This window comes from Crinia signifera, chromosome 2 (assembly GCF_055691185.1).
Source record: "Crinia signifera chromosome 2, ASM5569118v1, whole genome shotgun sequence".
Lineage (NCBI taxonomy): Eukaryota > Metazoa > Chordata > Amphibia > Anura > Myobatrachidae > Crinia > Crinia signifera.
The window spans coordinates 227,057,056-227,071,244 of NC_139218.1; the positions used below are offsets into that span (position 1 = coordinate 227,057,056).

General features: G+C 41.9%; 1 protein-coding gene across 1 annotated transcript in view; it reads right to left on the reverse strand.

Annotated features, from left to right (window-relative positions):
* Positions 1-3,382: 3,382 nt before the first annotated feature.
* The window catches only part of RBBP7 (RB binding protein 7, chromatin remodeling factor), a 29,901-nt gene continuing 19,094 nt past the window's right edge, over positions 3,383-14,189 (reverse strand). The window contains exons 7-12 of the mRNA XM_083173944.1: positions 11,481-11,607; positions 6,402-6,479; positions 6,139-6,215; positions 5,801-5,858; positions 5,448-5,558; positions 3,383-3,631 (exon numbers count right to left, since the gene is read on the reverse strand). Of these exons, the coding sequence (XP_083030070.1) occupies positions 3,563-3,631; positions 5,448-5,558; positions 5,801-5,858; positions 6,139-6,215; positions 6,402-6,479; positions 11,481-11,607 (520 nt within the window). The 3' untranslated portion in view covers positions 3,383-3,562. The remainder of the gene's footprint in view (positions 3,632-5,447; positions 5,559-5,800; positions 5,859-6,138; positions 6,216-6,401; positions 6,480-11,480; positions 11,608-14,189) is intronic.

Sequence of the window (14,189 nt, forward strand, 5' to 3'; positions counted from 1 at the left end):
TGTCATTTTTCTTTTATGCCAAAATTTCAATAAAATATAATAAAACAAAACATCCTTAGAAGTTTCAGCATTTAAGATCAGAGTAGTACGACCAGTGAAGCAAGGACTGGTAAAGGCACCCACCTTATGCAGATTACATTTAAACACATCCATCTTAAGCAGAGGATAACATTAAGCCACTCTTGATAACTTCACAATATGCATTCAGGCTTGCTCCATATGCCATACAGAAAGCTGTGCTGAACAAGGTAACAAATGGTTTCTCATTTCTTTTAACTGCATATGGTCATGCAGAGTCCTTACAGTCCTGAAAAGCCTTGCCAAAAACATATAATTCCAATCACAAATATTTTTGGTTTGAAGTTACACACATATACCATTTTATCCTAGCAAAATGTAGTGTAATATATCATATGGCTTGAGCTAGATGGAAAACGCTACAGTCTGAGTTTAGAGGATCGATGCCTGTTTATATAAATGTGGTCACACCCATCTTGTGCAACAGTTTTTACTGGTAACTTATTGCTTGGGGAGTAATTGCATTTTAACAGTGTGCAGGAAACCCACAACAATTGAAAGGCAAGAAATAATGGTGGTGTAATTCAAATTAAAAAAGGTGTCTACATTGGTCACAGGACTGGCCAGGCCAAGAAGGCAGACTTTAGCATGAAGTGATCAGCTTATCAAATATTGCAGTACGTGGAGCAGTGAATTCCCTTTTCCATATTACAGAATAGAAAGCCTGAAGTTGCATCAATAATAATAATAATGATATTTATATAGCACTTTTCTCCCAATAGGACTCAAAGTGCTTCACACATTGTCTTTACAGCTCGAAATACAAAACAAACTTAACAGTAGATGTCAGTGAAATGCTTGAGTAAATAAGTATGTCTTTAGTCTATTTTTAAAGGATTCTATAGTGGGCGCTTCTCGCACTGTGCGAGGAAGAAAGTTCCACAGAGTTGGAGCAGCAAAGTTGAAAGCTCGACCCCCAGATGAATTCAGGGAGATTCTGGGTACTGTTAGTAGTCCTTCTTCAGTGGATCGTAGTAATCGAGTAGGACAGTAAGGGATCAGCAGCTGTTGCAGGTACCTTGGGCCCTGGTCATGTAGGGCCTTGAAAGTGAGTAAGCCAATCTTGAAAACGATTCGCCATTTTACAGGTAGCCAGTGAAGGGCGTAGAGAATGGGAGTTATGTGGCAGGAGCGGGGCTGGTTAGTTAATAGTCTGGCGGCTGCATTTTGTACCAGCTGCAAGCGGTGCAATTCTTTTGCTGGAAGACCCAGGTAGAGAGCATTGCAGTAGTCTAGTCGTGATGATATAAATGCATGTATGACTTTAGGAAGGTCTTCTGAGGGAATTAAATGCTTGATTCTGGCTATGTTTCTCAGATGAAAGAATGAGGATTTGATTGTGGCTGACACCTGATGTTTAAGTGTCAGGCCATTATCCAGGACAACACCAAGATTCCGCACATGATCAGAGTTTTTTAGTGCTGTGCCCCCCAGCTTAAGACCTGTCAGTTGGCTATGCTGCCGTCTTGTCCTGTGATTTATCATCAGGACTTCTGTTTTATCTGGGTTCAGTCTCAGCCAACTGGCACTCATCCACTCCTGGAGCTCAGCTAGGCAGCCATTTAAGGTTGTTATTGTGTTATCGGTGCCTGGAGCAAAGGACAGGTACAGTTGGGTATCATCTGCATAGCAGTGGTAGACCAGGCCGTGACGTCTGATTATGTCACCAAGTGGAAGCATGTATACTGCAAAAAGCATGGGAGATAGTATAGAGCCCTGTGGGACACCACAAGACAACGGCACTGGTGGTGAAGAGTATACTCCCGATGCAACTCTCTGTGACCTGCCAGCGAGAAATGATTTGAACCAGCTAAGGACTGTGCCACCCAGGCCACAGAGATTCTTCAGGCGCTCAATTAGAATCCCATGGTCAATGGTGTCAAATGCTGCAGAGAGGTCCAGAAGGATTAGGATTGAACAGTCTCCTCTATCCCTTGCATTTAGAAGATCATTGAGCACACATACCAGAGCTGTTTCTGTGCTATGTCTTCTCCTGAATCCTGACTGGAATGGATGGAATGGATCATAAATGTCATGGGTTAACAGGTGGGTCTCTAGTTGAGTTGCAACCACTTTCTCAATAACCTTTCCTAGAAAAGGAAGATTTGATACTGGCCTGTAGTTGGTCATGCAGTCAGGGTCTAAATTAGATTTTTTAAGAAGTGGTCTGACTAATGCTTCCTTTAGTGGTTCGGGAAAAACGCCTGTCTGCAAAGAGCATTGAACTATTTTTGCAAATGCAGGGCCGATTATTTCCATACACCCTAAAAGAAGCTTGGATGGGGCAGGGTCCAGATCACAGGAGGAGGGACGCAACAGTCTGGAAATTCCAGCAATGTATTGTACATCCACTTGGTCAAAGATGTCCCATGAAGGCAAGTGTCTTAAACTGGCAGGCTTGGTCTGTTGGAACTCCTTTGGTGTCACTGTGGGGATTCCAGCCCGGATGATAGATACTTTATCTGCAAAGAATTTGGCAAACTCATTGCATCTTGACTGAGAGAGGGTTACATCAGGCTGCAGGCATGCTGGTTTGCAAAGCATCTCCACTGTACGGAAAAGCTGAGCGGGCCTATTTTTTGCTGTCCTGATCTCATTTGAAAGGAACACTGTTTTCTTGCGGGTGATTGTTGATTGGTATATTCCAATGTGTTTGATTAGATTTAATTTATCCTCTGCCAGGTTTGTCTTCCTCCATCGTCTTTCAAGTATACGACCCCTTTTCTTGAGATCACGAATACTGTTGTCAAACCAGGGAGCTTGATGGTGTGGTTTGCAGGGTCGAATACGCAATGGGGCTATAGTATCCAGTGCCTCTGTCACAGCCCTGTTATAAAAATGGACTAGGGAACATGGATCTTTACAGGTCCCCATCACTGCTGAGAGGTTCAAGTTAGCTGCCATGGCCTGAGGAGTCATAGCCCTCCTAGGGCGATATTTGGTCAATTCCATGGGCACAGATCTATTTTGAGGGGTTGCGACTGAGAACCATATTGAGTGGTGGTCTGACCATGTGACTGGGTTTATCTTTAGGTCAGATACTTCTAGTCCAATCTGGAAGACAAGATCAAGAGTGTGGCCACTTTTATGTGTAGCAGAGGGGATGACTTGAGTGAGCCAATAATGTATTTGGCGAGTGCAAGGATCCATATAGCATTCCCCTACATAGTTACTTTCAAACGTGACTCTTTTTGAGCAATCTACATTAGTCATAGCACTTTTACACTTCAGTTAATGAAAAACTTTAGTGTGGGAGCTATTTTTTATTTTATTTTTACTTTTTTAAATTCCAACCAGCTCTGTATCACATACAAACATGTTTAATACAATACAACAGATAGGGAAACTCAACTGTCAGTGTGCTGTATTCAATGATAAAAAAAGTTAACTTAAATGAATATCAACCACTTCACAACTTTTGTTAACATCTGCCATTTTAACAAAAAAAAAAAAAAAAGGCGAATTCCACCCAAAATCTCTAGATCTAGGATCCCTGTGCTTCCAACTCAGACGGTTGTATGTCTGGCTCTTCGTCATTGTAAATGTTTTCAGCCTGAAACAGAACAAATGTTTATTAGAACAAATAACTAAACATGATTCTGAAAGAAAATCCACACCTTATCAGCAGGTTATCAACATGTCTGAGAAGTACTATAGATCCAAGTTTATATTAAAGGCTACAGTTGGCCATCCTCTTGTATATTTGAGAACACCCTTTTCAACACTAGTTTTCATATTCTGCAAAATACATTTATCTTCACCATGAGTAGCCAAGTCCAGTCCTCAAGAAATAGCACACAATGCTATTTGTGCTAAATGGGTTTTGTACTAGATTGCCTTAAATCTACTTCAAATCATAAGTGATACGCTACAACAGCGTGCAATCTGAACTAGATGCAATGTGGTCTAGTACAAAAAGTAGTGCCTGCACATAATTATTTGGCTTGCGATGTGAACTACGAGGTAGCACACACCACAAGGCAAAAGAAACCTGGTGTGTTGTGAACTTCACACAATGCATTTTTAACTAAAAAGTTCAAACTGGATAGGACCATCACACAGAGTGTGGGAACCATAAATGGTGGTAACTCTTGACGTTGGCTACCCTTGATCTCAACCATGAGTTCAGAACCATGACCAAAAATGAATCAATTTTCCATCATTTACTATAGTTTTCTTTTATTGTTGGTATTCTTCATAGAATATAAAAAAGTTTGGTTATTGAAGAGTACTCCCAACATGGTAAGGTTGTTAGAACTGACTAGGTGAGCACTGCTAATTGTTCAACAACTATGTATATTTTTAAATTACAGAAAAATAAATATTCTCTTCTGTAATTGCCAGGACATACTCTCTAATACCCCTTTTACACCAGAGGTTGGACCTGGGATATTGCCTCTCCAGTCAGGGGCAGGGCATGGTGTAAATGGGGTGAAAAAAAATAACCCGGGTCCTGTTTCCCGGGGATCTGACCCGGCAAATGTTCAGGGTCGGACACGGGGCTTATCCGGGGCTCAGGGTGGTGTAAATGGTCATTATCCGGGTTATTTAGCAGGGAGAAGGCCACGAAGAGCTGATTGGATACTTCTACCGCACAGGGCACATGGAGCAGCAGCAGAAGCAGCGTTACCACGCTGTGTGCAGACTGTGCCCTACACTACAGCAACAGTCTGTGCTGGAAGCACTCTCCCCAGTGAGTTTACAGCCTCATCTGCAGGAACACACGCTGGCTGTCACACAGTGTGTCCCAGTGTGTTACACGTTTGTATTCATACGCATCTTCATCTTTCTTTATGAGAATGCATTACATCTATAAAGATTCCAATGTATGATGATTTTATGCATATTTTCAGCTTAATAAAGCAAAAAAACTTGAGGAGTGTCATGTTCCATTTGTTGTGACCTCATCAACAGGCCAAAAATCCATTTTTTAATGACAGCAGCAAGGAAAGGCAGGGCTGATCCGTTCTCAGTGTAAAAGGGCATTACCTGGGAATAACCTGGATTGAAGTGCAGTGTAAATGGGGTCTGAGGCAGGGCATGCCCTGGTAATTTCCCGGGTTCAATTTCCCGGGTCCTACCCGGCATTCTGGTGTAAAAGTGGTATAATCAGTTAAGACTTATGTAGGATATACATGTACAATAACTATTCCTTATATGGCTTAAAAGAGCACATGCTATTTTGTAGTAACCATCTGTATTAAAGCATGGATATAACGTAAACAGGAGCTGTTCATATTAGTATGCCTTGAGGGATGAGGGTGGAAAACCCTCGTCTAAACTTCAAACTGGGCTGCTAATTATTCATTTCAGTAGTCAACGCAGGTTTAGTGACAAGTTTTTGAAATACTTCATCAGATTGCACTCACCATCTGCCAAATCTGCATAATGTTATCTTCAGACACTGAACAGATAACCCAGGGCTCATTTGGGTTCCAGCTGAAGTCAGAAATCTTTGCAGTGTGTCCACCATGAATAAACTATTTCAACACAAAAAAAAAAAAAAAAAAAGTCAGGTCTTTCTAGTGTAGCATATTGCAAAATGCATTTAATTTTATTTTGCTTTACATTTTTAGGAATCCTATACAAAAACAATTTGAAATTCACATTTCATTAAGTATGGAGAAAATACAGAGTTGATACATACATTAGATCAAATGATCAGCAATATTTTACAAATAAGGATGAGGATTAATGTGTAACAGTTTGCATGGGAGCATACCAAAAGTTCAGGGGGTCCATCCTCGGCATCTTCTGCTGACTGTTCCTCACCAATTTTACTGGAATATATTAAAGAAAAAATAAGAATTTGCAGTTTCTCCTGTGTGTGTTAAGCATCCACCACCACACATACTGTCATTATGTCACCCCATTGTTTATTAGTCAGTCAATATACTTTAAACACAAAAGTGCACACATTTTTCAGTATTACATCCACTACATGGCACCATGGTTTTCAGATGAGTTAACAGCTGCTGCACTGTAGAGAATTAGTGTGTTGCGGTCAGGTACAGAGCAAGAACAAAAAAACTCAATTTAAGGGTGCAATTTAATACCTACCTCAAATCCCAAACATTAAGTCTACGATCAGTACCGCTGGAAGCAAGAATGGTTTCATTATGAGGAGACCAATGTACCTTTATAAACAAAAGAAAAACCTCAATTACACAGTCAAATTTCAAACTTGTCTGGATAAATACTGTACTATCTCGAACCCATCTTATAAGTTATAGGGAAATGTGCAGAGCACAAACGGTCATTTACTTATCAGATGAACACAGCCAAAAATTTATTTTTAAGAAGGGTACTACTGTTCCTCTCACCTGAAAAATTTCATCTTTATGGGATTCAAAAGAATGAAGTTTCAGCTTTAGATTCCGAAGATCCCAAAGAGCAACAGTCTATAAAAAAAGAAACATAACCAGCTCTTAAAAACCAGGCAAATAAAATAAACCTAGCCTGCCCCATGGTTTCATTTAATTTGTATGTTGAGTATCCCTTATCCAAATTATTCCGAAAACCATACATTTCAGAAAGTTAAAAAAACAAAACAAACAAACAATTCTTGCTATAAGCACTACTGGGAACATCTGTAACTGGCACTTCTGGGGACATGATATGTAACTGGCACTGAATATGTGCAAGACCAGGATTGCTTTGCATCCAAATTCAGTGCATGAGATAGTACACAAACGGTTTGTTTTGAAACCTTGTTTTATGCACAAAAATATTTGTGTATTTCATGTGTTTATACAACATAAATGTAAAATAGCTGAAGTTACCTCATTGAAATATAAAAATATTCTGAAATCCGGAATAATCAGTTATCCAAAATTCTTCTGGTGCCGAGCATTTTGGATAAGGGATACTCAACCTCTACTAGCAAAATACAGTATAGTGTATGGTTTGAATACAAAACCAGGGTTTTACACAAACTATTCCTCTTGTAGGACTCCGAAGGGCAGAACTTACAAATTATACATCCAAAAGTTAAGTCTGAGCTTTTCATTAAGCATAGTTTTCTACAGATTTATGGATTTACTGGCATAGTTGCCACATTTTTGCAATCACACCAATGTTGGGAGTAAAATACATATAAGATATGATCACTATTACTTTGCTAGACATTCTTCTTACATCTTGATATTGAATCAATTTGGCAAATATAACGCCATAGTTCCTGCCTTATTGAAATGGAAAGGCAAGTACACAGTATACGGGTATTAGGCCGACACTATTAAGGTTGCCATACATTTGGGTCCGCCACTGAAGGTAGACGGGCCTTAGTTCGACACAAGAAAATGGTTGACAGGGTCAAGAGGTAGGCAAGCATTAGTTGGACATGGGTTGCTCAGGTTTTTTTGAGCTGAAAGGTGGTATATCATGCACAACCATCCATTACGGCGTGGAGAGATTGTACCCAAAGCATGGCGAGTGCAGAGAGCCATGTGAGGGGACGTGGTGCACTTTGTGTCCATAACGGTCGACATTCGGGACAATAAAACCTGAAAAACCCATGTCAACTTTTTGACTGTCGACGTTCCCAATGTCAACCTAATGATTGTGTCGACCTTATGAGCCTGTCTACCTTAGGCATGTTGACCTTTTTAATGTGTTGACTCAGTGGTCGAGCTAATGTATGTCAACATTAATTCTGCCGACCCAATGATCCATACCCAAATACACTTGGTAACCTGATGACCATAATGCTGTGAATATAATCAGTTCAAACATAATAGCAGAAAGATGTTTGCAATACAGCAGTACAACTACAGAAGCTACAATACAGGGGAACATCAAAAATATTAATAAAAAAGGTTATACATTTTGGACTACTTTGTACATAATGTTCTTACTCTCAAGAGAAATGGAAACAAGCATACTTCCCTGGGATTTGGTATGAAATGCCGGCGGTCAGAATCCCGACAGGCGAAATACCGACGCCGGTATCCCGAACGTCAAAATGCTGACAAGGGGGGCCGTGGATCGCCCTGCCATTGCAGCGGGCCCGGTGCTTCACTGCGCTCGGCACACTATTTTATTCTCCTCCTATGGGTGTCGTGGTCACCCATAGAGGGACAAAGTGCAGGCATTACGGCAATCGGGATTCCGGTGCTGGTATTTCAGCCATCGGGGTGCCGATATTTCATCCGTGGGGATTCCGACAGCCGGCATATTGACCGCATCCCCTTCCCTGCAGAATAGCTAGGCAGGAGAAAATGTGAAGAAAAAAAACCTAGCACAAAGACATGCAAAAATAAAGTGGTTACAGACACCTGAATTAAGGCTCCTGTTCCCATTGCTGGGCATAAACTAAATGATCTGTCCTATAAGCCTGATATTAGCAGACTGGCCAGATCATGTCGCGCATACATTGATTAACCAGATAATTGTATCCAGAGAGTTTTATAACTTGCATGCGCGACTGATCTGGTATATTGATCAGTCAGGCATGCCAGACAGTCCATTAAAAGTCAGCCACATCGGATAGTGTATGCTACCCTTGCCCAAGCACCCAGGTGTGCAGCTTTGTACAGTACTAAAGGTGCCCATACACTGCAATTTGCGGGTGTGATATGCTGCATATAGTTTTCCAACTGGGTCCAGATCACATTGCATACAAAATCACATGCAATGTGATCTAGACCAAAAATGCATGCAGTTATTGCACCGTGTATGGGCACTTTAACCTTCCTTCCTGTTCTGAGCCAATGACTTTCCAGACAGTATCACACATAGCAGACAGAAGCACCTCAGCTCAAGCTGCAAGAGACAGTTCTTAAGGTGCCAATACACTGTGCGGGTGAGACGTGCGCTTCCGCACACAACTCGTTGCAGATCAAAAAGTATCCATTGCACATAGTTCAAAAAGTCCTGATCGTATCACATGCAAATCGCGTGCGATGCGATCTAGACCAAAACGCATGCAATTATTGCATTGTGTATGGGCACCTTTACACTGTTTTGTAATAAATTCATTGCGTGCGTAATAATTGGTTGTATTAGTCACACACAACCACTTATTGCACAGGGTGTGCAGCGATGCAGTTGTTTTCTACAACACAAGTAAAGTGCAAGCACAGCAGCAGCTATGTGTGTGACGGAGACAGCAGCAGGATCAGTAACGTGCAGAGTACTGTAGATCTGTCCCTTACTGTGTCCCCCTCTCTGCACCATCAGCTCTCCCTCATTGTGTGTGTGTAAGGGGGGGGAGGGGGGGGGGTGTGTTTGCTATAGCCAGCGTCTACTGATAGAGGAAGGGGGTTGTCTGCACAGGTGATAAGGGTTTTGGCACAACTGTGTGTGTGGGAGAGACAACGGCAAATGCTGCAATGAATTTCTAATGTACACAAATTAAAAATTTCATTAAAACAAAACTCAATTAGTCTCGCACCTAACTGAGGCATACATATACACTTTATTTTTTATTTTAGTTTTAGCAGCATTCTCCTTGTCATTTGTAGAATACTTCCTGTGTGTAAGCAAGCCTATTAAGCAAATTATATATTCCCTCCCCTGTAATTCATGCGAGGGAAGATATCTTTATGGCCAAGCTATCCAATGCTTTTTGCATGCCAGAAAATTGCTTTTTTTGGTTTGATAGATATTTGTCAGTATATGCCATGTAACATTGTGTGTGGGGCATGGTAACACCAGAAACTGATGGGGAGTAGTTTGGGTCTACTGACCATCAGTTTCTGGTGTCTGGATATATGGACTGTATAGCACTAACAGGACAATTCCAATCTAGTTGATTTTTACTAATTACAGTTGATAGCTGGACTTACCAACACAATGGGCGGTATTCAATGAGCCTGATTCGCCATGTTTTTATGGCGAATTTGTGCTGTTTGGCGAATTTCTGACTAAAACGGTGAATCACCCTATTCAATGACCACATGGCGAATACATTTCAAGGTTTTTTTCGCCATGATTCACCGAGTAGCAATCGCTATCTTTTTATGGAGAAGTGGAATGTGAACTTTTAAAATAAAGTGTTTTGTTTTTTACATTTGGTGTAAAAAAAAAAAATCAGGGATTTTATTCTGAGGAGGGGCATGCTATTTTTATTCATGTTCTGTAAGCACATGAATATATATTTAATAAAAAAAAAAAATTATATATATATATTTTACACAGCAGCCAGCAGGGGGCGCCGGAGCCGAGCATTACATATTCATATATTCACTGCACCCGATCGTTACGATCGGGTATAGTGAATATACGGTCCCCTGCTGGCACCCCCGGGGGGCAGCCTGTGCTGCCAGGCACCCGGGGAGCCCACCTCCCCCCCACAAAGTTCTGGGGCAGGTAGAGAGACTTCCATCTCTCTGCCTGCCACCGTCCTCAGGCTCCCTGCGGCAATCGCCGCAGGAGCTCATATTCGCCAGTCAGGGGCAGCGAGCCCCTGACACGTTGAATACCGGAGCCCGCCGGCTCCGGAACGTGGCGAATGTGCAGCGAATTCTTAAAAGGATTCGCTGCACCTCACAGGTATTCTCATTGAATACCGCCCTATACCTGCATGCGTAACTATATTGATGGCCATAAACTCTGATGTTTCATTGTTTATATTGCTTTAGTTTTAGTATATTTTACCCCAACATGGAATTAACAGGGATCTATTTTAATTAAAGGTGCGGTACTTATGTAGTATCTGGGCGCCCGATTTAGGGGTCGGATCGGGCACATCGCATGCGACCAAATCGGATGCGATGCGATGGACCCGATTTTTCCATAGGATTCAATGTTAAAATGGTCTGAGTCCATTTTAACATAGAATATAATGGGAAAAAGGGGTCCTGTTCCTTGCCCCACTATCCAAGTGGGCATGGAGTTGGATATAAACCTGAGCCTGAAGCGTGGCGTGCGTAGCGAGCCCCGCGAGGGGACACAGAATACCGTTCGCTCGCCACAGGTTTATACCCAACTCCATGCCCACTTGGATAGTAGGGGTATGAAAAGGACCCCTTTTTCCCATTGAATTCCATGTTAAAATGGACTCAGTCCATTTTAACATTGAATCCTATGGAAAAATCGGGGCATCGCATGCGATATGGTCGCATGCGATGCGATATCGCATCTGATTGTATGCCTTAAGTTAAGGCATACAATCAAAAAAAAAAATCGGCAGCCCAGATAATACATAAGTACCAAAGCTGCTTTATTTTAGCGCAGTCTATATGTTTCTTCATTTGTGTGGGTTGAGTATACCCTCACCTGACTGCTGCTTAAAAAGAAAAACTGATTAACATTATCAATTTTAAAATAGTGCTTAACCGTTTCAAACTACAGCGCACAAACATTTTGTTGGTTGTTTGCGTTTCCAAAAAAGAAGGCATGAGAAATGTTGCTTCTGGAAAAATAAAGTGGAAAACAAACAAGAAAAAAAAAAGCTATACCTTATCAGCAGAACCGGTAGCCAGAATAAACTCACTGTATGGGTTAAATGACAAGCAGTTGACCTCTGCCGTGTGCGCATCCACTGAATGACTTGGTTTAGATGTGGTATTAGACCGTGTGTCCCATCTAGTAAAAAAAAAAAAAAAAAACTGAAAAAATTGCTGTCATTCGGCATACAGATACTAAGAATAGGATTTCAACGTAATTTACACAGTCCGAGATGACTAAACAAAAGGATGCAAATTTTAATAATGTTTTCAGTGAGAAACCTATCTGAATGCTCAAGATGAACACTGTGGTCAATGCCAGTTCCAAAACTTAATACTTACTTGAAAAACACAAATAGTCCCTACTTTACCTCAGTCAAAAAGGTGGAAAATGTTACTGCACAGCAAACACAGAAAATAGAATCATATACATACAAATTACTGTGTAAAAGTATTAGGCAAGTGTGGAAAGAAAATTCTGCAAAGTAAAGTCCTCCATCCATCAGGACGAGGTCTTGCATGCAATACTCCGACTCACCCGGCAGCTCCCAGGGGACAGGATCACATGCCATACATTGTATGCGGTCCTGTTGCATACAATGTGAGATCCTAGCAGGGGATACATCAAATATTCATGACAGCCCATAGGATCTGGAACTGCAAAGTGAGGAACGCTCCTCACATTGCAAACGCATGTAAATGACATGCGATCCGTCACAGTAGTTGCACTATTGGATGGCCACCTTAAGAATGCTTTCAAAAATAGAAAGCTAGGTGTAGGATTAGTAAGTCATGCTAAACAGGTGATAAATGATCAGTTTCATATTTAGGGTTAAAGTCTTTAAATGGAAAAACTGCTGTGTAGATGTCTTAACTGGGTAAGGAACAGCTAAACTCTTGGTGAAGTGATGGTCATACGCCATGGCAAGACTGAACACAAACCAGACATGGTTGTTTAATTGCATCAACAAGTACTATCCCAGGCAAAGCTTTCAAAGTAGACTGGGGTTTCAAGATGTGCAGTCCAAGCGCTTTAGAAACACAAAAATAAATAAAAAAATGGGGTAATTTTGAAGACTGAAGATGCAGTGGATGCCCACCACATCAAGCTTGCTTCCCTTCAAAATTGAAATAAGTTTAGTAGTGCAATCGGCTCAGAACTAGCAGAAACCAGTGGCAATCCAAGTATGCCCATCTAATGTTTGGTCTTCATGGAAGAATTGCAGCCACAATGCCATACCTTCAATGTGGAGACAAGGCCAAACTACTTAATACACAAAAATATAGTAACCAGAATGTGAGAATGTGGCAGCAGGTGCTCCAGACCGAGCCAAAATTTTAAAAACTTTGGCTGTAACAGGAGGCAGTTTGCTGTAGGGCCAAAAAGCGGTACAAGAATGTGTCTGCAGGCCATCTTCAGTGTAAAGAACAAGGAGTCCTGGAAGTGATGACAGTATGTCCCCAACAGACCCAGATCAATATAGAGTGACTGGGATTATACAAGTTAGGATATAGGTTTGCGCAAATTCTTTGCTAAGACCTGTAGATAATGCTTGAAAATGTTTGAAACAACCTCCCTGCAAAGTTTCTTGAAAAATATAACTACAAGTGTACCTAGAATTGATGCAGTTTTGAAGGCAAAGGGTGGTCACACCAAATACTGCTTTAAATTATATTTTTCTGTTCATTCACTTTGCATTTTGTTAATTGATAAAAAAAAAATAAACTATTACCTTTCATATTTGAAAGAATCCTTACTTTGCACATTACTTTGTCTGCTTTATATTGATCTCTTCAGACACAATGTTATCTTGACAAAAGTCCCCGTCAGCACTGAAACAATGTGTTTTAAATTTAGTGTTCCCTCTAAGCTTCTTTTGCAGGGTGCCGCACCCTGCCCATTTTTAAAACCTCAAAATGCACCACCCTGCCCTCACCCACTACGCTGACATGCCGCTGAGAACTTTCGATGTGTGCCATCATGTGTAATGGGTATTACGGTGCATGCCATGTGCAATGGGCTTTATGTTGTGTGGTATATGCAAGCGGCATTACAGCGTGTGCCATAACAGTGATCGTGTAAAATTGGGGTCCTAGGGGCGTGGCTTGGCCGAGCGTGTAGGAGGAAGCAGGGACTGAGAGCTCTGCATCTATCCTGTTTAAATATCCTTTTTCTGGGGTCATATCTGCCCCAAAAGTGCCTGAGCCTATCCTTCCTGACCTGTGGAGCACCTGGGATCTGTCCTCGGCGGCAGGGAGATCGCTGCCGCTGCGCTGTCCTCCCTGTTGCTGCGCATCCCCGGCCAGCATATACTTGCTGGAGTGAGACGCCATATTGGGTGTGGGGTGCCAGGGGGTGAGAGCATCCCGCTGCCTGTGGTCGGCGCTGCCTCTGGCGGTCCAAACCAGACGCCCTCCTGTGTGTAACTCCCTGCTGATGAGGAGACTGGCCGGTGGGACGCAGACTGCGGTACGTGGCTACCCTGGTGAGGGCCTGCATTGAATGAACGCCGCCGACCATACTTTCTGAACTGCCTGGTTGGCCGTACAAGAAACCCTTTAGCTGCAGTTCTCTTTTGCAGACTTGGAGGTGTGCTAGCCACCCCCGTCGTTATTTACGGCTCCTTCACGGCAGCCAATCTATATTCCTGCACGTTTATAAGCCCAGCTGTGTTTACTCTGCCTATGAGCATTGATGCTTCCTTTCAAATACTTCTACAG